The sequence below is a fragment of the Neodiprion lecontei genome, chromosome 2 (genome assembly GCF_021901455.1).
Source record: "Neodiprion lecontei isolate iyNeoLeco1 chromosome 2, iyNeoLeco1.1, whole genome shotgun sequence".
NCBI classification, from domain to species: Eukaryota; Metazoa; Arthropoda; class Insecta; order Hymenoptera; family Diprionidae; genus Neodiprion; species Neodiprion lecontei.
The window spans coordinates 43,254,420-43,279,602 of NC_060261.1; the positions used below are offsets into that span (position 1 = coordinate 43,254,420).

At 45.0% G+C, this 25,183-nt stretch overlaps 1 protein-coding gene across 1 annotated transcript in view; it reads right to left on the reverse strand.

Annotated features, from left to right (window-relative positions):
- Positions 1 to 235: 235 nt before the first annotated feature.
- LOC107220772 (metabotropic glutamate receptor 2-like) overlaps positions 236 to 25,183 on the reverse strand; it is an 81,761-nt gene continuing 56,813 nt past the window's right edge. The window contains exons 4-16 of the mRNA XM_015659493.2: positions 17,200 to 17,370; positions 15,093 to 15,237; positions 10,412 to 10,663; positions 8,292 to 8,466; positions 7,595 to 7,701; positions 6,402 to 6,551; positions 6,126 to 6,259; positions 5,868 to 6,026; positions 4,919 to 5,085; positions 2,998 to 3,374; positions 2,783 to 2,934; positions 2,473 to 2,680; positions 236 to 1,416 (exon numbers count right to left, since the gene is read on the reverse strand). Coding sequence (XP_015514979.2) covers positions 1,139 to 1,416; positions 2,473 to 2,680; positions 2,783 to 2,934; positions 2,998 to 3,374; positions 4,919 to 5,085; positions 5,868 to 6,026; positions 6,126 to 6,259; positions 6,402 to 6,551; positions 7,595 to 7,701; positions 8,292 to 8,466; positions 10,412 to 10,663; positions 15,093 to 15,237; positions 17,200 to 17,370 — 2,475 coding nt within the window. The 3' untranslated portion in view covers positions 236 to 1,138. The remainder of the gene's footprint in view (positions 1,417 to 2,472; positions 2,681 to 2,782; positions 2,935 to 2,997; positions 3,375 to 4,918; positions 5,086 to 5,867; positions 6,027 to 6,125; positions 6,260 to 6,401; positions 6,552 to 7,594; positions 7,702 to 8,291; positions 8,467 to 10,411; positions 10,664 to 15,092; positions 15,238 to 17,199; positions 17,371 to 25,183) is intronic.

Here is a 25,183-nt window from a genome sequence, read left to right on the forward strand (position 1 = left end):
TTTTTGTTTACGCGTATATGTATATTAATTGTATTATAAATATTAAATGTACGCGTCTTATGTACAATAAATTACACAAAACATTGATATAATATATCTTGAGCGTAACACTTATATAATTTGTGCACGTTTTCATATACCTATTATTATATACAATTGAAATATATAAATTTTGAATTTTCACATACCAATATGTAGCTGGTATTATACAATATACTATATATATATATATAGTATACGGAAGTATACGGAATTACCGCAGATATAGAACAAACGATTAGACTATATTCAACGGTTCATATAATTTTATACTTTACTTTCTTTTATCATGTATTCGATAATGTTTCCTTGATTTTTATAATTATAGATTATCGTGACAACATTTTTATTTATGCATATGTTATACGTATGTGTATAATATTAGTTTATTAAGCCTAAACTCCGCGTCGTTCTCACCGTTACATATTTTTATATTGTATGCCTATGTATATACATTACGTTTCATTCACGCTCCAGAATCGAAGAAACGGCATTTACGCAACATTGTATTATTTATTTAAAATCCATTCACTCGCACTCGATCACCGCTTCCTTCCTTTCATTTCGACCGATTTTTCACTGTAAACATTATAGCAATCACAGATCATACACTTCCTTCAACTAGATCCGATCCTGTAATCATTAACATAGAAAAAGGATGAATTGCTTTCCCTGTTTCCCGCTCCGATTTGCAACTATTCGTCTCTTTGAACTTATACCTCTGACGGTTTGAGAGAACTTCTTCTACACCCCGTAAGGAAATATAACTGTATTATCATCACGTGATCCTGGATTCTCCGAATATATTATTATCTATAATAACAGACGACTATCGATAACTTCCCGCTCATCAAACTTTACGACCCTCGCTCGGGCTGCGCTGCAGGAAGTTACGCAGGGATATAACATTAAGCAACACGTGGGGAAATATTATCTTACATATTACAATATCATAAACGTTGATCGATTTATTGTGTAATTATATAATTAATTTAATCAAGTTATTGAGCTATACGACCACCGGCGTCTTCGATATGGGCTTCATGTCGACCTGGAGAACCGCGGCGGTCGTCGACCTCGCAATAATCGTCGTTTCCTGCTATAAGGGGTCGTCCTTTTGGCTGACCGGTCCGTTTCCTATCCTGACGTTGTTCTGGATCTGTTTAACCGTCGGCGTCCGCGACTGATCTTTACCTATAATTTCCTTCGGAGTTATGGCGCAGATTAATTCCCTAGCCGCGGCCGCGGCGCTGCTTGTTGTGCTTGCAGATTCCTGATCCCCCGATGGCGATGATTGGGTCTGCGTGGAGCGGGAGACGAAGCTCGGTTGAACTTTGCCATTTATGCGATCCTCTTTCATCACCTCCATCTCGTGACCTGTGTCGGGGAAGAAGAGGCTTAGAGCTCTCAATCGCGGTAAGGTAAGAATATACGCTGCATGCGGCGCGAAAAAGTTTTTCAAAAATTAAGCTCAAGAGTTTCCGACGTCCAACCGTGTCTTGTACTCGGTGGTAGAGATTCGTCGCTGAAGAGCCTTGCGTGTCGAGAGACGAGTGGTGAAAGGAAACGACGAGAAGAGGAGCGGAGAAAGAGGATATTAACGGTGGAAAAAAAAAAAAAAACAAATCAACTAAAGGCAATGTTAAGTACCTTCCGCGCTTACTGTGTTGCAGGGTCGCAAAAGCTCAAGAGTTAAGTACGAAGCTGCGAATATATAGCATGTTCAGCGCGAGGCGGAGATAAGGGTGAAAAAAAAGTTAAGAGGCGTAGATTCTAATTAAACATTTTCATCCCGCGCATCTCTCGGAAACAAAGCTCCGAGAAGATCCATGATCCATTTGCATATCGCGCCTCGTGCGTCTGGCGCGATGAGTTAAAGTGATATGTAAATCCCGCTGAGATGTGAGATACGAATGTGCGTGCGTGTGTGTGTGCGGAGGTACGCACCACAGATATCGATCACTTGTACAATTACAGCGCCCGATTTTGAAACAAGCTGACTCCCGTATTTGTGTAAAGGCTGATACTTTTAACCGAGGATCAGAGTCTGCCTGGGTTTCAATCAATTACAGGTTTAAAATGGTGAAAAGTTTCTCTGTAAAATATGCAGGATGTTTTTCAGGCTGCAAGTAATTACAATCACCCAGAATCGGGGTAATCGCTAACTTTTACACACGTACGAAAATTCTCCTTCATCGATATAACGTAAAATAGGTGATATTTAATTATAAAACTCGTCCCTCGTCGTATTTTTCTCCCCGGACGATAAAACAAGGTCATGTCAGGTTGCGCGAACTTTTCCGCGCCTTGGCGTTGGCGTAAAACACGTATTTGACGATCAGCTGATACCCTCTTCCGACGCCATATTGTCATCCCTAGCGCGGACTCGGCGTAAGCGTTACAATTATAACAATAATAATGACGATACGTTACATTCGCTTTGCGTCGAGCAATCGATGGTCGTCGTCACGTGCCTCTTGACGGCCTTATTCTGGTCGCAAGTGGCGGCTGTCAGAGTGACGGCAGCCATAACGCTGGATGCGTTGGTCCCCGTTACGGCGGAGTTTTTGGCTGTGCTGTACCTGGTTGGCATCATGCTTTGCCGCACGTTCCTGTCCGGCCGAATGAGGATGATGTAGAGCTGGATGGACGGGAATTGGGCGTTTTAAAGACGAGAGCTCGCGACACGAGTACCTAAATTTAAAAATACTCATCGGGTCCGATTGTAAGACCATCGTCTAACCTTGGGGCTGAAGAGGCAAGCTATCGTCACCGAGGCCGAGAGACTTATGGTCACCGACATCGAGGTGATCCGGAGAGCCACGTGGTTTCCGGTACCAAAGTAGAGAGGAACAAAGGCCAGCCAAATCACGCAGGTTGTGTACATCGTGAAGCCTGCGGGGAGAGAGAGGAAAAAAATTAGCAATCGGCAGGTACGTAAGATTGAGCAGCTCTCACCGATGTGTTTGCTCTCGTTGAAGTACGCCGGTATTTTTCGTGTTAGAACGGCGTAAACCGTACAGACAACGATCAGGATTATGGGATAGGTGAAGGCGATCATGTAGCTCGCGTCTATGTAGCTGTTGCAAACTAGGAGGTTGTCGTCCCTGGTTGGATAGTGGTGCATGGCTCTCGCGGGGTCGATTATCATCCAGACCCCGTTCACGAGGACCTGGACGCTCATAAGACCGGAGCAAATGATGAGCTGCGACTTCGGCGAGATGAAGGAGGGCCGTTTCGCGGTCTTCTTGCCGGAGTCGAATATCCTCGATATGCGATTCGTCTTCGTCAGCAGAGCCGCGTAGACTACCGTGAAACAAAAACCGGCCCCAAACCTGCGAGATCCACCGAATTTAGGCATTGATTGATCGCAGGGTCGATAAGTCGATAATTAATATCGCGGGTAAAAGACTGGAATACTTACGGAATGTATGAATATGTATTTGGAAATTTAGCGCCGAGAAATATTGCCAATGTTTTAACCTTAATTGGTCACACCTCGGTAGAATCGCATAACTCTCACATTGGGTGAAAAATTGATTGTTCAAATATTGTAAAACATCGAAAAAGTTAAGATGAAATGGAAAAAAAGAATTTTTTTTTATACTATTGATGGCGAGAAAAAAGACTATGAAAGTGTATTCCTGAACTCTGTGAGGTGTTTGAAATGTTTGGGGTGAAGTTCATCCGGAACGACCAATTAGGGTTAAAAATATATCAGTACCTGTCATGTATACTATGACAGTTGGAAACTCGTAAAACTCTCTCTCTCTCTCTCTCTCTCTCTCTCTCTCTCCCTCTCTGCCTCTCGAGACAGGTGAATTAAAGAGAAGTCGGCAATTTTTCCGGGAATTAAATTTTTAAATAACGTTGAAACGAAAGCACCCAAGCCTTTCTTTCAACTTTCATTTAACGCAATTATTTCCTTGCAACCCCAAGCTGTAGCTATAAGGCTTAATTTTATTCAGAACACAAAGGCTACTCGGGACTGTTGAAAAAATGTGTAATAAATTAGTATCCCAACATTAAATCATATTTCGCTTTCAAATAAAGCCCGACGTCAGTTACGTTCCAATATTGTTATAATTTGTTCTCACTATTCGATCAGAAATCGAAGGGCACAACGCGCGTCACATCAGATTGAGGGAAAAATACGAGGGTGCGGTGCTTCTATAAATGAATTTACAAAAAAGAAAAAGAAAAAAACGACTCTTTTACCGCTAAATGTATCCTTCTACAGCTGCGACAATTTTTATCAACGCACGGGTCACACGTATGTACGTACATTAAATTACACCTATACGTAGAGTGGATTTTACGTCAGAGCGGGGTAATCAAAGGGACGGAGTAATTTTGCTAGGGGTGGTTGGCGAGTCGATGGTCGGGCGTAATGGCTCTGTAGGTTTGTACCGGAATTTTATTATTTTATGAACGGTGCGGGGGTGGCAACAAATACTGCAAGTTTTATACCCGGCGATAAAGGCGCGCTTCTCCCTCCCTCTCCGGGTGCTCAGCATTTCGTTGCTGCAGGCCGAATACGCTTTATCGACGTGCAGGATTCGTAAAACATCAGCCTCCCTAATTAGACGTAACGCCGACTCGATACGGTGCCGTAAACGTGCATTTATGCCTATAGTTTCGCTCTCCCGTTGCCGTTCGACTCCGTATTTATCGCCCTTTATTGCTGACAATCACCTACAGCCTTCCCGCACCCCGTTATTACAGCTCTCATACACACCCGCCGTTTCCAGACGCCGATCGAACCGCGTGGATACGTTTTCTCCCCCCTTTGCCCTTTTCGATGTCCCGCCCGTTTCATTCCGCTTTTCATTTTCCCACCGAGCTCAATGACGATAAACCTGGTAATTCGGAAAAATACCTCTGGATCCCGCAAACGATGTCGTTCGGCCTCAAAACGAGGGCGAAGGTCACCAGGTAGCAGAGCAGGATTCCCGTCAGCAACACGTAGGACAGCTCTCGCCCCGACGCCTTGACGACGGGGGTGTCGTTGTGCCTGAGAAACACACCGCCGACGAAGAGGGTCACCTAAAAAACAGAGAGACTTAAAGGCGAGCTTTTTTCCCTCCTGCGAGTCGTAACCTTACCCTTCAAGGGGTTGTACACTTGGTCAGGATTTTTCGTAGATCGATTTCGTTCTAATTTCATTTTCGGAATATACACACATTCGAGTATATGCACAGAAAATTTCACGTCGATCTGACAAATATTCTCGAAGTTAGGAACCAGAACTAAGTGTAAAGTAACTTATTGTCAGAAACTTTGAACGCGTTTTTTTCAAAACTGTGTTTTCAAAGTCGTTGAGCAAGATTTCTCGGAAACGGTTGAACCAATCAGTCTCAAATTTTTACACAAGCTTTATGAATATATTTTTCATTCCTTGATCGAAGATTTTTTCTCGCTGAAAAATATTTTCCACTTTACAAATAAATTGCGGCGAAAATCTTTATGGAAAAACAAAATTGTTTTTTCGAGACACCGTCGTTTTGATGAAAAATAATATTCTGCTTATTCCTTCGATTAAAGACCAGATAACATTAACTAAATCTTTTATGTTTTTTCATTTCGGATGATCCAGCCCAGAGATATCATGCCCACCGGCTACAGCAGTTTTAAAAATCATTATTTTTACAAACAAAAAATATCAGAACGAAGTTCAACGCTACCCCAACATGTAAATAAATTTTTATATCAATAAATAGAAATGCCTCTCCACGAAAAATCCTTGAAAAATCTCTTTCTTTCGACCTCTAAACCTCGACCCTTACAACCCCTTATGAATCTGGATCGAATTCATCGCCGGCACTCACCAAAATACCAGTAGCCGAGAAGGACATGGCACCGATCGCCCATCCGCTTTCAGGGCGTAAGAATTCCTCGGGGATGTCGCGACAGGTCGAGTGCGTTTCGTCAGGGACGGTTCCCTTCCGGCAGGGTATGCACTGGGTTTCGTCGAGGGGATGTCTGATCTGTTTAGAGGTAATTTTCCCTCTCATTATGCACGGATACGCAAAAAAAGCTAGGAAAACTCGTTAAACTCGGAAGGAAGGAAGGAGAGAGCGACTAACCTGGTACTGCGTGCAGTTGAAGCAATGCCAGCAGCAGCTTTCACCCTCGACGTATTTCTTGGCCTGACCGTCCTCGCATGGCAGAGAGCAGACGCTTTCGGGTGGCAGGGGATGACCCAGTCGAAATTGTATTTCTGGGTGCACATCGATTAAACACGTAAATGCAGGCGGTGTTAATTACCGAGCTCGTGTATTTCGCTCTGGCGTTATTTTTTTTTTTTTGTTTCAATTTATTTATTTATTTTTTTTACTACAACTTTTTTCCACCAAGCTTACCGGACATGTTCAGGCGGAGTTCGCCCTCCATGTATTCGCCGACTCTGACCCACTTGTATTTTCCCGGGGAGGCTTGTTTGAAGTGAATTATGTTGTATCTGGCCGGTCCGTCCCCATTTTTGTCGAACCGGAATTCATCCCCGCTTAAACCTGCGGTCAGGTTAGTCGGTAAGAATTTTCGGAAGGTTCCTTTGATTTATGTTATGAAAAACAAACTGGGAAAATTGAATATTCCGAACGAACGAGTCCTAGAAATAGAAATACTCGAGAGTTTTGGTCGGAGAAAGTTTTATTGTCACAAAAAAACTCGAAGATAGGTTTCCCAATTATTTTATACTCAAAATCTGACCGCACAGGGTCTGCATTAAGTGACACAAAACTAAGGAACCAGGTTTCATTTAATTCAGTTAAACCGTTTTTTGACTTGTTGTCGGACAAGGAATTGTACACTCTTTGTATCGATTTAGGAATAGCTCCGTCCATATCGCTCGAAATTTAATCGTAGTCAAAGTGGGCCGCATCGAATCAGACCAAATTTGCATAAAATCCGTTGATTAATTCGCGAAAATATTATCGATCCAAAAATTGATCACCGGTTTAAACGTCCATCCGAAGTTGTCGACTTTCTAACACAGAGCAGTAGGTCGTAAAAAATAAATGAATGAAACCGCCTTCAATTCCCACTGCAATGATCAGGCCTGAACTTGCGATAATCGACGACTGATTGAGACGTCGCTCAGGTTCATACAGAGATCTAACAATGTTCCAGCTGAGTGGATCGAGATGAATCGTTGCAGACCATTGCATAGCTGACCGTGAGTGAAATCATTGGCAGCGTTAATAGATATGTGTTAAACATCACTGTCCGTATGTGGTAAACGGGTGCAGCTGCACTCGACCGGCAATTAAATCGGTATTAAAACGTCGGGGGTTATAATTACGCCGCGGTAACGCGTCACGAGCCGGAGTTGAATTTGAACAGTGTTCATTCTGGCGCAAAGAGCGTGAAACACGGACGCCCATGCTCGTGAAATGAAGTAATGCAAATTGCGCTCTGCTCCACACTCGGATTCGCATCCTTTCCGCAACCGAGTTATCGCAATTGAACTGCAGCCGCGATCACGAACTCGACGGCGTAACGCAAATTCGAAGTCCGGAAGAAGCTGCGGATATCGAATCGTCGCGTAACTCACCTGTGAAGTTAACTTTCCTCAAGTATCTGAGCAGCTCCGTTCCTTTGGTGGGTTTCATCGCGTCGCACAGTCCAAACTTCCCTTGGCAGAGATCCTCGTGCATGTCGCTGCAAAGGGGATAAAATGTCAGACAAGCGAAGTTCTCCCTGTGAAACCGATTGTCAAACTTTGAATCGGACTCGTTGCACGAATACGCCGTACACTTCGGGTGAATAACGTCATTTGGTACTCCTACCCTTACCGACCGAGCAAACTCACCCTTTCTCTTCCCACATTAAAGAAACACACTAACGGAAAGGCTTCAAAACGTTGTTTCCATGCAACACTGAAGTCGCCAGACGAGAACTAAGAATCACAATAATTTCATTAACAAAATATGCACTCACGGTCAGCTGGCCACTTTAGGCCCCTGAAATGTGGTAAATGTGGTAATGGTAAAACGTGTCAAAAAACCACTTATGTTTCCTTAACGGTTAATTTTCGGCATCTCCGAAATTTGAAGCCTTTCCGTTCGTTTGTATATTTAACGTATGAAGAAAGAGGGTGAGTTTGCTCGGTCGGCAAGGGTAGGATTACCACATGGCCCTAATTACGCGGAGGAAAAACAATTCCTCGCACTTGTCGGCTCGATCAAGCTTGCACCAACTGTATGCAATAATCTCTACTTCCGGGATGCACAGGTTGTTTACAGGCTCACCGGAAGGCCCAGGCAAAGGCCATCACCGCGTCGGAAACGAACTGCAATTGATCCTCGAAGGCTGTGTTCTGCTTCGTGAGACGTTCCTCGGTGGTACAGGCGTTTGTGTATTTCACGTTGTGGGGCGTCCACGAGGCGTTTGGATACCGGCACTTGAAGTGATCCTCCCAGAATTCTGCGGGCAGATTGAAAGTTCGGATCGGATCGAATCGAATCGAATTGGGCAATGAATTCTCCCCGAAATGGACCGTTTAATTCCCTCGAACTTCGAATTCGGGCGATATCGCGGCGGTTCCAAATCTTTGCGGGCTTCGTCTTCTTCCCTCGGATCCTCCGCTAAATTCGCCAATGTAAATTGCCACCGCGAATCGTGCTTTCGCCCTCCAAACTACCCCAGTTTGCAACCAATTCGCGGAGGAAAGTGGCATCCGTTCACTCGGCTAAATAAAAGGTAGAATTCACGGCTTGACGGAGGAATTGACTAATGTCGGATGATTCTCAAATATATTTCAACCCCTTACTCGTAACGATTCGTTTTTATCGCGTCGGATCAGTTCTCGCCGTTGTAAAACGATCGCTTCATCCCCTGGGTGTACACACACATATACCCTGTATCGAAATGAGCAGAGCTCACGAAAGGCGGATAAATCCGCACGGCGTGATCTTTTTGCCTCGTTCTTATCATCCTCCCGCCACCCTGCACAACTCATCCGTGTAATTGTGTATTGCGTAACTACTGTTTTGCCGAATATTTGTCAGATATAATTCAAAACCCTGTACGCTGTGTCGGAGCGAAGATTCATGCTTGGATACGCCGAGATGGAAACGCGTTATTTCGTTAATTATACGTCAGAACTGATTGTGAAACAAAATGTGAATTAAAAATACGAACACGGATACTCATTTTTTATTAACATAAAACAGGGCTGGTTAAAAAATGTTTCTCGGTTCGTACACCTCGCGTATATATCACGAATAAAGCAATAATAGGGGGAAAAAAGGGAATAATTAAACCCTTCTAATTTTTTCAATGAAAAATCTCCGCACAATGGCACGCGAATTATAAAGCGGCTTAAAAATTTACGGGATACGCACTTGTACGTACGGTGATACATGTTCTGTATTCCGCAAGCAATAACTAAACCGATACACAGCTTTCGCATAAACAAGGTGTATACCTGTAGGTAGCCTCATTCTATTGATTAATAATTCACGAATTTTTTCTTCTCTCTTTGCATTCATCCATGCAGTTTCCTGTCCTTTTTTACATCCATTGTTTGCCCAATTTTTCCTTTGTGCGGGATACACCGCTAATTTCAAAGCAAAGTCACATTATCACCCCCACGTGTACGATTTTTTATTTATAACCCTCCTTCGACGAGGTGCTTCGAATCCGAATCTGGTAGGGATAGGCATCCGGGCATGGGTGTGCGGGTGTGTCTGTACGTTACACCTATGCCGAGTATTTAATATCCGCACTCAATGCCCGCTATCACGCCTCACCAATCAAAGAGAAACAGAACCCGGAATCGATAACACCCTAGGGACTCGGTAAGCTTACGTATCGCGTCGAACGTGTAGCTTTGCTACCCCAAAAATCAGAAATTCCGAGATCATTTCTTCGTGTAGGTACCCATCTACCGGTGATGTAACGAATATTGGCAAACTTCTCGTCATTCCGAATGTGACTGTCGCAAATACTTCATATTTTCCTTATGAAAATTGTGAAATCGCGATATCACATAAAACAAAAACATTAGTCTTTATAAAAGTTTGTCTTCACGTTCGAATCGCGATCTAGCCTCAAAGCTAATTTGTTTCCGTAATAAATTTGTCGTTATTCCGGAATAAAATGCAAACGACGTTAACGCGTCGGTGCGACTCGCACGGTGTGCACACCTGTCAGTCAATCGATTGTCAACTTTTAGCCACAGAGAAATGGCGCTAGATTTAAAAATGTATATTCTCATTTTCGAATACTTGAAAATTAACCTTCGTTACGTCGCTACCACCGTCAAGGTGCGAAAAGAATGGAAAGCGTTTTTCCAATCGCAATCGAGTCGACTGGCGGCCGATGACAGTATCGAAGATAGAAAAATGGCCAGGATCGATGAACTCACCGACGAACCACGGATTTCTCCGGTTATTCTCCACCGTCAGATTGAGGAAGTATTCCTCGAACCCCTTGACCGGGTTCGCCTGTGGTTGGACGGAAAGTGTGCCCTCGACTTCCGCCTCGTTTCCGTTGCTGACGAGGTCGCGGGCGCTCCATCCGTCGCTTCCGATCCAGGAGAAAGCGCCTGTCGCGTTGCATCGCCTCACAGCCCGCATTACTCCAGCCACTTCTTGATCGGAGCCGAAAATGATGCACCCTGAAACGCGCAACAAGTTAATCCTCCTCCCCTGTCACCCGGATGCCGTCGTTTCGCCTATATTTCGAAAGGAAATTGCTAGAACACGTTCAGTCTGCACGAATCTCGTTGAGATTAAAAAATGGAACCTCGTCCGTTAATTCAAATTCAAATATTTGGTTTTCCCGCTCTATAGTCATTTGGAATACGCCTCGCGACTCGATCAGTGCGATTAATTTTACGCTGATGAAATTTCCCGCGACGGCCGGAAGCCCGATCGTGTTTGATGTTGCTGAATTTTTTTCTGAAATTAAAAAATGTGCCATATCAATACGTCGACAGCGTAAATCCACCACTTTTTGGTTTAATTAATAACGTGAAACTGGCGTCGTCGTGGTTTTGGAACCAATTTAACGAACCTCGCCGGATGTACGTAAAAACTCTGCGTTCTTTTTATATTTGCATATCTGTAAATTGCTTCATCAATTTTTTATCCTTTTCTCGCAAATTCAATTAATTTCAAGCTTTCTTCCGGCAGTTCGATATTGTATCTTCGCGAATAGAACGAAGACGCGTCGGTCGTGTGTAGGTGTGTAAAAAAAAAGAATATCATTGCGAGGATGCGGGAAAATTCACTGTGAAGAAATTTTAAATTGCTTTTCCACGTGAAATAATACTCGGCGGCTGTTACAGACGTAGGTGTGTACATGGATGCGAGAGCGAAATGCATACACGTGGCTAGGAGGGAGCTGCAGTTCGTATACGAGAGAAAATTACGATCCGTGCACCTGGAGTATCATACCCACGTACACGTAGGTATATGAACCGCAGTCTAACGTCAGCGCTTCTGTTCCTCATATCGCTGTGTGACCCTATAAATTTTCTTACATCAACGCTTTCACAGCTCCGGACGCAGTTCGCAAGTTCGAACGGTCGACACCTGCGATTAAACGATTTTTTCTAAGGAATGGAGCAAAACTAAATACATGTAGGAGGATCCGTCACGAATAACGAAAGCGCAAATATTAAAGAAAGACGTCGATACGCGTAATAAATCTTCGAGCTTCGGAGCATCGATCTTGTACCCTGTGTAAAAAATGCAATATACGCAAAGGGTACACCAGACGAAGTATTGTACACCCCTTACACTCCATGAATGATTGATAACTGTAATCTGTAGACGAAGATTACTCGGATAAGAATTCATCGTCGATTTGATATTCCAAAGATGTCCAGGTCCAAGGGAATGATATGAGAAAAAAAGTAAATGAAAGAAGTTAAAGGAAAAGAAGAAACCGGGGGAAAAATGAAAAAAGGATACCGATCGGAATGAAAATCCTGTCTTCATTTCACCCCCGGGATATCGTGGGCAATGCTCCGTCGATTCGCATCACAGAAGAAGAAGAATAAAAAGAAGAAGAGACGAAAAGTTTTCATCTTATGGTTGCAAGGCCCTCGCTGTACCCGAAGCTGCCGCGTTCCTCTTCCACCGTCGACTTGATATGCATGAACCGCAGCTCAGGGGCCGAGGATGGTACGTGCCCACGTATACATAATGCGGGCTGGATCTAACTTTTTCAGTTTTCAGTTTTCACTCCATACAGGTCTACCTTCCAAGGCCATTTACGTCTCGGCTGCCTGAGAGCCGAGGGACGTGGATGTAATGTACCTAACCCGAGAACCACTCTCCTCGGACCGACCTTTGCAACATCGTCTTCGGTTGGAGCCATCATCGCGCCAGGATTGCACGATTGCACGATTCTGCGTTTTGCGGTACAGAGCTGTCAAGCATCCGTTTGCAACTGTCAAAGGCAGGGTATAGCGATCTCTTCCGTTCCTTGGAACTTGTAGCTTCTATGCAACAGAAACTGACAATGATCACTAATGGAACTGGTGCATGGTTGTTTCGACAGGAACCATTCGATCTCCCACCCCGTGAAGCACGTTTCATGGATACAGTCGTGGACCGGTAAATAATTTGAGAAATTTCAACATTGACCGGCAGTTGACTCGAAGCTACGCCGGAGTAACTTGTCCAAGAGAAACTCGGATCTTTTGGTTAGGACGACTGCACGCGGTACATCTCCGAATCCAATCGTGCGTACCGGAACACTAACCACCTTCTGCACCCCGAAGTTTGGGGTGGATCGGAATGGTCGTGGGCACAGAGCTCAGATTAGCGAAGCAAACTTAATCCATCCCCGAACGGTTACGAGGACGCATTCCGGGAATCATGGAATCTCTAATCACCGAGTAACCGATTAGAATCTATTCTTGTTTACAAGCCGCAAACTTAAGCTCAGGACATTACGGATATCTGGATAATTCGACCGCATAAACCAGAGGGTGGCTGAATTAGGTTCGTCGAGGGTTACGACATGTCTCTGAAACGTCTTCGGTGGATTATAAATATCATATTATCCGAACCGGTATGGTGTTCGGGGACATTGTGCGAGCAGCTTATTTCTGTCTAATGCATTCGGAAGTTCAATACATGAGCTTCCGTTTAAAAAGACCTTTCATACCACTGATCGCGAAGAATTGTGATATACGTATTGCCGATTAAGTTTCCGCCATCTCATACTTTTGTTCCGATCAACATAGCCATTCGGATAGAGCCATGGGGCGTCGCGTCGATGCCTAATGGAATAGAATTTCAGACGAGAGTAGGGTGTACGTAATGCGTGTGGGACAAAAAAGGTTAAAGTGGATTGAAACGAGCTCGATGGGTGCAGCTGGACGCGGAGTTTCACTTTCCGTTTCACCGTTCCACAGTTTTTCCTAATAATGGACGAGGAGCCATCGACCCGTTTTGGTGAAGTGCGTCGCGTCGATTCGAGCACCCTGGACTCCGACCTCTTGGATTCGAAGCGGCCTGAGATCAAGATCGAGATTGCCCAGTTTCGGCATCGATTTAGCCAAGGATAAGGCTGACCAGCTGCATTGTGGCCGGCGAGCATCCAACCGCGAAATGAAAATGAAAATAAAGAGGAGATTCCGATCTCGGTCGCAGGATCGAATCGAATAAGCAAGTGGCACGGCTGTTACGGGCTTTGTATTCTCAATCCCTGTATTCTCCGTCCTTCACCCCCTACCCCATATTTTGCGCCCCTGAATCCGTGGAATCTAAAAAGCACCACGTATGATCCGAGCAGACGCTTGTCAAATGCGGAGGAAGAAAAATGGTCACCGCCTGATATTATTTGTTGCAAAATCGTGACCGCACGATCAGTTTTCACACCGTTAAAAGCCATCCGGGCTTTTCACCGGCTGAGATTTGGGCACTAACTTTTTCTTCACTGATCCGCATGTACTTATCCCGGATCCCCAAACTTTTAAACAAGTTTTATGAAAATTTCCGCCTTTCATACCCAGCGGCTGGTTTGTCGTCTCCAAAGAAATATATGTGTATTTTATTACTTTGCGTGGAAATGGAAGAATATTTACTTGTGGGAGATATGAAATTAGGGTTATTCGTTAACAGGTATTATATTTTGTCTAATCTTTCGTCAATTCCAAAATCGTAATTCTTTGTACAACTCTACCTCAAATTTTACAGTTTTGTTCCATCCATCGAAAAAAAGTGATGACGCATCATTTGAATTGAATGAAACAGCGGGATGTTGAGAAGAGAAATTAATTTCACAATTTATTCAATTCCGTTTTATTTACCGAAAAATCTACCATTCAATTCGATCGGTTTTCCGCATATGCAATATAAAACAGGTACGCGAATTTTTCCAAGTCAATTAATTACCACGCACGACTCGTCGTTTATTGCTCGGAATAATTCACCGTTCGACTTCCTGTACCAGTGGAAAAACTATATTTTTTTATTCCTTTATTTTTCCACCCTTCTGCACACGAGAAACGTATTTTACGACATCGCGTATAATTCAGCTGCCGCAGTTTTCCGATGTTGTGCACGGGGTGAGCCGTACAAAAAAAAAAAAAAAACTCCCCATCAAAACATATAAACCCAGCAAAAGTAACTTTCAAAGTCTACGAACAGCGACGCTCTACGATTCTTCTCGCCGGGGTTAAAATGTCCGCAGGAAGGCGCAGCAGGACGCGATAGTTTTTGCCCCAGAAGGATTCCAGTCACGTGCTTGTCGCGGCGACCGCAGGATCGTGAAAAAATTTCTAACCGCCCCTCCAGGCCTAAAAATTGTCTCTTGTATCTCGTACGGATCAAATTTGAAAAGCTGCCTCTAGCCGTTCCGCGCGCACTCAATTCCGGAAAGACGAAGTTTGTAAAAAATATCTCAAGTATTATGACGAATAAGCAAGTTTTCGTAAGTACGTAATACTTGCTTGAGATGCTCTTTTCCGCAAAAAACAGTTCGTATTTCTCTAGCTGATTATCACACCGAGTTTTTCCCAATTCTGGGTGCACTTGGTAACACAGACACCCACGTCGAAAGTCGTTCCATCGGAAACTTTGACCTACCTCGTGCTCTCGGCTTGGTCAGGAGCTTTTGTACGATGTTGTCGTAAGCCGTTTCCTCGGCAACTCCCGAGTCTTTCACGAGCTTCTCTTTGATCGCGATACAGATATCGTATTTGGAGAGCAGGTCCTCGAGCTCCTCAAAGGCCTGTAACAAAAAGGGACCCCTGTGTAGTCTCAGGTGTACCGGTTCTTCTTCTTGCTCGATACCAGCCGCAGAATTCTATCAGCGATCGTTATAGAACGAGAACTAATTCACGGGAATGTCAAGCGTCCTTGTCTAGAGATGATCGTGAATTTGACAAAAACAAGAAAGTTCATTCTATTGACCATGAGCGGAAATGATCAACAGTTTCACTTCATCGTCGTGACCGTCTCTTTTCAATATACCAAAAGAATTTCCCCAGCAACGGATAATTCGAATTCGGGACCACCGACGGTGCACGAAATTCTACTCTGGATTCTGCTCGCGCCGCACAGTCGTGACCTCAACTAAAATCGAAACTTTAAACCGACAATGAGTTTTCACGTCATTCTTCTTCTTCCCATGCAGCATTCCGCTACTGTGTCTATTTTTCAATTTCAAAGTCTGCTGTGGGGAAACTGCTCCTTCTATTCTTGACGCGAGCGCAGTCAGAGGGGGAGGATGTTTGAGGATCCATTACACGGTGTTAATTAAGAACCAGTAGAGGTATGGGAGCATCATCGCAGAAGCACCTGCGGGATGCCTGCTGTTCTGGGGGATGATCAACGCGACGAACGTCGAGGCCCCGAGCCTGATGAATAGCTAAAATCCGTAGCGTTGATCTGCCCTACGCAAGGTCATGACAAGCGAGAGAGAGAGAGAGAGAGAGAGAGAAGGTACCTCAATTTATCACGCGATGTTCGGCTGGTCGGATAAGATTTTACCCTGGTCACGAGGCCTACGGCAACTGGTTCGCGATTAAACCCGCACTGGAGGAGTAAAAAGGTTTATCGGCGTGTCAGCGGAGGATTAGCCGGAAATAAAGTCGCCCGAGTTCATCGCAGCGGCGAGTGTCAGCGACTAATAATGAACCCCCGTATAAGGGGGGAAATGATCTGTCGCGGCATATGCTTCGACGCCCTTTTCGGAGGGCATAAAAAAAACGGTGATTGGAAAATGCGAATACGACTAATCCGGTTTTATGATTCTACGCCGGCTCCCCTGGGATCCCCGTGATTCCGGGCCACCGGCCCCTATCTCCGGCGGACCTGCTTGCGGTTATCACTTCCCGCCCGAAATCCGGGTGATAAATCATTTCCGGCACGGGGTGTTGGACCGCCGTTTAAAAATAAGGGCGCCACGGATATTTCCCGCCTGTTGACGACGGACGTTGTAGCTCGGTTCTATTCCGAATTATCGAGCCTTGAATGTACGTACAAATTACGCGAAAAAGTTGGATACCGAATCTGCGATTGGTAGTCGTGAAAGCTGTTGAAACATAAGGCCTGCGTTTTTATGCCAAAATGCCCTGTCGCGTTATCCGATCGGCGCGAATATTTGGCGAACTTACATCCTGAGAGTAACAAAGTTTTCCCAGCTGAAGCGTAGGCTGTCTTTAAACTGACACGAGAGTCATCTCGTTCAACGGATGAACGTTTCGGGCGGAAAATGAAAAACAAGTAATCGTAAAAGGAAGGGCGAGACTTGTAACGGGATCGAGTGGGGTTGGAAAAAGGGTAATTTCTTTCTCCGTTCCCCTGAGTTCTCCTTCTCTAAAACTGAGGGCATTTCCATCCATCAGTTTGTGAATTTTTAATCAAACACGCACCGAATAGGTACCACCTTCAACCTAGGCTCGTTTATCCTCCGCTGTCTTCTTTATTCTTGTATTTATCTGAAAACACCCTCAACCCTCGAACTTTTTATATCGTTACGCATGGCTCATCCCTAATTGGTTAAAGTTTCGCTAAGAATTTTACCCCGATCACCGTTAATCTCCAAAGCAGCAGATTTACCGCACTCGAAATCGGGCTCTCGAAGTAACGAGCCGTTCGTCGCACAATTTGCTATTATCCGATTTTGATAAATAATTTTCTTATAATCATCCGACCGTAAAGTAACGTTTAAGGACGACGTCACGCTTACCTTGATGCCGTAGTTGCTCTCCTCATAAATTATGGACACGTAGCTCCAGTTCATTTTCCGCACGATGTCGACCATGGCTTTGACCTGATAGTGATCGCTGGGAATGGTGCGCGAGAAATACTCGAATCTCTGCTTATTCGATAGCTCCGGGCTGGTGGAGAAGAACGACACCTGAAACACAAAACGCGAGAACGTGATAAGTTGGACATAATTTCAGCGATGGAAGATCCGAGATGTCCCGAAGAATTTCACGGCCCGTCTTTCCCGCCGCGCGTGATTCAATTTTTCGCAACAAAAATCTCTGGATACTCGGATATACGGAGTGAGACGTCTTGCTTCGATGTCACGTTGAATCGGAATTCTTTCTCGTACGAATTCTCTACTCGGGTAAATTGGAACTGTTCGGTGAGCGTGGTATTCGTAGAGCGAGTATCACGGCGTGTCCGAGAGATTCCGCTGCATCGATTAAAGCCACACGCCCAGCCGATAGACAAAGGGGGCCGATATGTTGCCCGATAGCGAGATGTGTTACAATTACGAAGCAATCTGCCCACTAGTAACTCAATTCGGTCTATTCCGAGGTAACGAGTAACTTGGTTACCCGAACCTCCGCGGTCCGGAATCCTCCTTACCCTCACAGTTGAAAACCTGTTAACGCCACTCCCTTTATTCTCCGCAGACTTTACTGCTCCGAATAATAGGAAAGCCTTTTATCGTCTCCGAGTCGGAGTGCCGAGGCAACGACAAAGGGGAAACAAAAGGAGGAAAAGGCGAAACTAAGTAAAAAGATAGTCGGTACACGGAGCGAATACAACCTGCGTCTGCAATAGCGACAGATTTTTACCGTCAAATTTCTTTCTTAATCGTCGATCGGTCGACGGTTGAACAGTTTTTCCAAACGCAACCTCACCCTTCGCAACTCGTTTGCTAAAGTATTAATCGAGCGAATTTGCGAACGCACCGACAATGCGGCCAACCGGAGTTCGCGATATATCAGCATTAGGCCCTTTTCTTTACCCCGTTTCTAGATCTCAGCCGGTGATACAGAAATGATATATTATTTACAACTCCTCCTTGCCTCTCAGGCCTGAATCCAGACTGGCAGAGCTTTGCGGACGATCTGACACGTTATTAATTAACCGTTCAACGTGAGGCGCGTCGGCAGCAAATTACTGTTTTTCAAGCCACCCGCGCGCTTCTTGAAACCTCAACAATGGGACAGCTGAGAAATATGAATACGATATCTCATCGGCAGTGTTCTGCAGCTACGGTTAACGCAATTCTCAAGTTATTCCTCTCGCGATGTATCGAGGTGGGATACGACAACGAAGAATTTCACAATTCATAGCCACTAAAGGATGACAAATCAGTTGAAGTTCATCCGCAGCTGCTGCAGAAAATCCGAGCATCGATACGCTTTCGATACACGCGCGTGCGAAATCTACGCTCCCCTGCAAAATGGCCAACGTTTTGGCCGAGAGATGTTTTACGACGTCGCATCAACTGCAGGTTTTACGATCTTTCAATCATTTTTTATACTCAGAGGAGGGTGACGAGGTTACGAGCTTCGCCTCGTCCTCGATTATTCATGAAATTTATCACCGTCAGGGATCACAGAGGTTTCATCTTCAGCTGCAAGTCACGTTTCAAAGTTTGGCCGTGCATGCTTTCGATGAAACCGGAAGACAGAAAGCTGGAACAAGTCGGCCTACTCGAATTCATTTGTTCGAAAATTCTTCGATCACAAATCAGTCGATCAGACGTAGTTTTTAGTTTCCACGAAGGCTCGTATAACCCGGGTGAAAAAGAAGAACGACAATCATACCCCCGGTGACTAATTCACGCCAATGATGATTGATACATCCTTGCGGAGCTTACCGGAAGTGGGTCGCGAGCCTGGCTTCGTGTAATTTCTTAGCCGAGCTGGGCTGAGCCGTTGAGCCGAGGTTTAAGGACGCTCGTCATTTCCCGGGTAAAACTCAGCGCTGCTGCTGTTGCTTTCGTTTACGGAGTTTATGTAGCGAGAAATGAGCTGCGGTGTTATCGAGTGTTACAGTGGCAGTGGATCGCCTTCATCCGCCGGCTCTCGACAGCTGCGTTACCTTTTATCTCCTCCGGTGCTCGCCGACTTTTACCACGTTCACGGTATCATTCGACCCTGTACGTGGGGTGGTCAACGTATTTATCACGGGTTGTCGGCTTACCGAACTCGCTCTTTCCCAACTTTTTACTTCGTCCTTACGGTCCCGTTCTTACTTCAGCGATCGCCAACCGGTACCACGTATTTTCATGGTTCTGCATAACCCAACCGTCGCGTTGTCTCGTCGAGTTATTCGAATTTGCGAATTTGGTTGAATTCTCCTCACCTGACAAGGAAGAATAATAATTTTCGATGTCGGCGAGCATGGTTTTCCGAAATTCGAGCACGTCCTTGTTAATCATTCTACACGGGATTTCACGCAAACGGTATTTACAGTTTGTTCGAGGTGATTCCAGGACTCGGAGCAAATGTGTGCTTAATTTCGTCGATCATGGACAGTTTGGTTCCGGTATTATTACGACAAAAAGTTGCGATTGATTTTGAAAAACATCACCGATCGCCGAACGCATTGCTGCGAATTCGTTTCAGAAGTGGGGAAAATATTTGCACCGAGTATTGAACGAGCGGCGTACACGTTTACGTTTACATCGAGGTATTTATTCATCGCGCGTACAGTTATTGGAAATCGTCGATCCTCGAAGCGGGTTTGAATAATGGAGGAGGTGAAATTATAGCGCGTGCTACACAGGGGTGAAGTCTCGTTGCATCGAAAGTTTAAAACAGGAACACACAAAGGCCCGCGCCGATCTGATCCGTGTTATTTGCAAATGACGGATCGCCGCGGGGTGTCGAAAGCTCGATGTCACGTCGTTAATTGAATCCGCCAAAAACCAGGCCGAGCTGCAGGGCGCGACGGCGGCCTAGGAGATGGAAAATCGAATCCAGCAACCGAAACAGGGAAAACGCGACGCGCGCTAGGCTCGGCGGCGAGTTGCAGCCCGTTTCTCTGCCACACCCAGGCTCTACGGAATTTGCGTGTCGAACGGAGGGTGTGTAATTGCGAATCGCGGAGTAGGTGTCGGACGAAAACGTCGATACTTCCGGCCGTTTCGGACAACGCGGAACCCCGCGAGCATCCCGACGATCCGACCCTGGAACTTGAGGGTCATGCGAAGACAGCCGGGACCTTGTTCGGGCAAGTCGGCACTCCCTCGGCGAGTCTCTTGTCGCAAGGGCGGAGGAACTCGATGCTCGTTGGGGTTAAACCTAGCGTGAAAGTCACCCCGGAGAATTACACTTACACCCGGTGTCAGGGGGTCCCGTTTCCAGGATCTTCGAAGTTCAAGATTAACCGGCTCCCTAAGATTCCACGCAACAATCCCATCGTGTTTTCCTAATGAGGTTTCCCCACCCGCCTTACCCAACCTCAACCGTCCCGAAAAATTCGCCAGTCTTGGCCGGAGTTTGTTAGCGCACTCGAGACGTCGCCGAGGAGCCGGAAAGCCAATTTAAAACCTCGGTGAATTCAGCGAACCGCTTTACGGACGGTTCTTTGGGGTATCCTTCTCCAACAACCTCCGATAAATTAATGCCGATATCGGTTAACGCGTTGCATATTTCACGGAGATAAATAAGCGGGAAGGCCGTCCACTTACCGCGGTTTGCTGAGAAATCGCCCGTCCAGGCGGCTGGAATTAATTTTTTATGGGCACGAGTGCGGGAGCGAAGGTGTCGAAAAAGGCGGGCGCCCTACGCGTGCTTGGAATGCCAAAGTTGAGCTCCACGAGGTGTCAAATTAACGTGGGTACGGCATGTAGGGTGTACGTGTATAGAGAGAGAGAGAGAGAGAGAGAGAGAGTCGTATGTACACCTCGGTGAAAATTGCCTGCCAACCGAAGTGTGTAATCATAGTTTGAAGCGTTGAGAAGACGCGCCGACGTGGCGTCACGCGATCTACGACGTTCAACGCACCCGAAAGAGCCCCAGTCATTTCATTTCCCTCGGTTCTCAGACCCTCCCAGCTCCCGGCCGGCGTATCTTAGTCCTAAACACATACCCGAGAGGGTGTAATAGAAGCGAACAACCGGCTTATCGGGCACTGTCAATATATCACTTCAATTACCTCGAATTCCCAAAAGGAGACTTGGAGTCGTTGTTTGACGTGCCGGGGCGGGGTTGAAATTCCTAATTTGAAAAATTCCGAAAGCGCCGATATCCAAATTCTTTACTTGCGAAGCTTGAAGTAAAGAAATCAAACTTTGACGAAACGGTCAAGTTTCGAATCGCCCGAAACCCGACGCTCAAAGTTCCGAAAGTACAAAATTTCGAACGGGCGTAACTCCGACAAGTCAAGTTCCGAAGGTGCGAAAGTGAGAAAACTAAAAGATCTGAAATATCGAACTTCCGAATGAACGAAGATTTCCAGTTCTGTGAATTTCTGGCTCGGAGGAATTTCATTACATTGAGCTTTCTTTGTTTCGGATTTTTGATATCTTTACTTTCGGAATCCTGGTCATTATGATCTTTTACGCCCACTCGTTGAGCGAACTACGCTATGCGAGTATATTTTAATTGGCAGAATTTTACTCTATCGGAACTTTGAGCCGTCGGGTTTCCGACCATTCCAAACTTTGTCATTTCGCCGTACGTAGTTTGATTTCTTTACTTCAAATTTCGTCACCAAATAATTCGGAATTAGGCGCTTTCGGAACTTTTCAAATTTGGAATTTCAACCCCGCCGCTTCCGGATTTTCAGCCCTTGAGAAATATTTTAATTTCACTCAAAATCGGATCAACGATCAGTCCGCAGGAGACGAATTATCATTCGTTATTTTCCCTGTTCCAGGAAACGCAAATTAGGCTTGGAAAGCTTAAAACGAACTGCGAAGCAAGCTTGATTCACCGTCTCAAAGGGGATGAAAACCGAGTTTCCTCAAGTTCACGTCAACGGCTTGTCGAAGTTTACGACTCCTTACTCAATGAATTTCCCATGAACGTACTTTGTTTGGGGAAGCAATTTTCCAGCGAAAATCTCGACATCTTACAGGATATTTTCATCGCTGAGTTACCCGAGGAAAATAAGTTAAATCGGATCGTTTCACGAGGGGTTTGAAAGGGGAAAATGATACAAGTGGGTCGATCAAAGGCATCCTTAGTTAGACGCTATTTACAGATTTCGAACGTCAAGATGTTCAACCGCAGACTGTGCATATACCTTCGGAATATCGAGGTAAGCGTACAAGAGGGAGGAAAAATATGGAAATCGTATACCGTTTTTACGAAATTGTTTGATTTTCCGCGTAAAAAGTACGGATAAAAAAATCCAAGCGTCATTCCGCCGCAGGCTATCTTTTTCCCTTCAAAGCATTTTCCGAAAGTCGAAGTCTCGTTAAGGCCGTTTCAAACGAACTCGTGATGCACGAGCTCATTCGGATAATATTAATGAAACAAGTTTCCAAATATTGGAGGGTGATCCTTGGAGCTTAGCGGAGCTTCGGAAAAAGTTACCTCCGATATTTTACATCTGGCTCGATATAAATATACGTCACGTATTTGAGAAGTTATACGCTCGAAGACTTTCCTCCGTCGCTTAAAACGCGAGGATCCTCGTCCTTTCCGTTATACATGCGAAATCGGGGAGAAATTTTTTAAACAAACTTGAACAATTTTTTACTCTCCAATTAAAGCGCATCGCGTAATTAGGGATGAAATTTTTGAAAAATAAAATTATCCAATCAAACGTTAAGTAAACGCGACATTTATTGATCCGACTTTTTCTCTACTCTCCGTTTTACCCGACAATTAAAACTGACAAAATATAACTAAACAAATAAATCAACAAACAGCCGTTTGTCGCTGTTAAATTTTCGAAATTAAGGGGGCTGAGGGACGAAAAAATAGGAAAACAGATTGCCTGCTTCTCTTCTTATCGTGCCTCGCACTCGTACCTGTAGCCCATCCTGCGGGGGTCCTTTCAAAGCGCGAACTTTGGCACGGAGCCGAGGATAGCTTGTTTCCAGAATGTCGGGGAGGCGCCCAATCTCGGAACTTCAAGTACGCGAAGGCCAGGCTTCAGGGTGTTGCAAATAAAGCAGCCGGGATATTTCCAGAGGGAGTTATTATATTACATCTGCGGTAGAAGGAGAGTTTCTCTAAGCTGCTGATGAAACAAGGGCCAGAAGGCCGATACAAGACCCCTTGTAACACCCTTGAACTTTACCCAATTTAATTCGGATTATACACATCGGCGCAATAAACTTTCCGTTACAACTACTTGCGCATTGTACGACATTCGTTGTACAGCACGAGTTGCAAAGCTCAATTGTTTAACGCTGCTTACTTAAAAAACTCTCTCTCGTCGAATAAACGCGTAGTCACGTCACAATGCTGACTCGATTCATGTTTACTCGGCGTATCATCGAGTTTCGGAATACGAGAAGTTAACAGATTCGCGTCAAGTTGGAAAAATCTCGGAAAAAACAGAGATCGATGTCGACAATTTTTTTTACCCGGAGTCTCGGATATTTAACTTCTTCAACGTATCTTTACTTTTTCCTCGGTTCTTTCTGGGCGCCGAATATATTCGGGGCAGATTCTGGGGGGAAAAAATCAGAGTGGATCGAAGAAAACTGACCTCTCGACGAGTCGTAAAAGAAATACATGAATAAATTACAGTCGCGTTTACGGCAATCCATGATCCATTCGAAGCGGTTGAAACACCCTTTTCCCTAAACTCCTTGCCGGATTTTACTGCAATCGTAAAAAATAAATTTCATCACTCGTATTCGAGTCTCGTATTCTGCCGAGAGGAATTGTTTCGCCGGTTAGAAAACAATATAGTTATTCTCAATTTCAAGCCTTGCCAAACGATTGAAGTGAATTTTTCAGAGGGTTACACCGTGTCAACTAGGTCTCTATATTTCGAACGAATCTTTTTTCTTCCGTCAGCAAGAATTTCCCACGTTAATTACTCGTGTAGACAGCTGTTGCATATTTCTTCGATATAATCAGACGTCGAATTTTCGAGATTTAATTAATCTTAGGAGCGCTCAAATCGGACTTGGAAAAATGACGCTTGAGCGAGTATCGAGTTTCCGAGATTACGGAAATAATTAGCAGCAATTCCGATGATGAAACAGACGCGTTAAATTAAAAATCCCCCACTTCACGCAGAAAATAAATTTTTCGAATCGGAATATATCGCGAGATAATTGTCTATTTAATACGATGAAAAAGAGTTTACAAAAATACGAAAGCGGAGTAACTCTAATAGAAATATATCAGGTTATCAAATAATGATGAAAAGTGGATCTCTTAAAATTGGAATAGGATTCTAGAGAGAGCGGCACAAGGATTCAACCGAGCTGTTTCGGAAGCAGCTGAAATTCATTTCAGGTCAACTGCCAGCTCACTAACAAAGTAATTCACGAGTGAAACAAAGTTTCGCATCCCGCGGCAACACAACGCGTCATAGTTTCATGCACTGCCTGTGCTTTGCCTCGCTCAGAGAGAGAGAGAGAGAGAGAAAGGGAGAGAAGCTGATGACCGGGTTGATGATGAAGAGTAACAACCATACGGCGCTCCGCGTACTACGGCTGTGCAAATTCGCGCTCATCCATCTTCTCATGATTGATGAGAATTGAGCTAGTAAAGCGGCGAGGAGAAGGCGAGAAGCGTTTCGTCTATGAGGATAACTTCCGAATACCGGAATAAGAAGGAAATCCGTTAATTTTGACGCTTTTCCGTCACCGACTATTCGCGACGCGATTAGTCACTTCAGGTTCGTTCCGTCGATCACCGTTTCCGCAATCCGTCTCGTCAAATTTTCACATTCGTCCGGCGCAGTCATTTCTCTCCTTTCTCTTCTCTCGGTGATTCGGAACTTCGTTCCAGGGATTTTATCGGACCCTGTGCCGAACTCAAGTTTCGCCGTCTCGCAGGCTT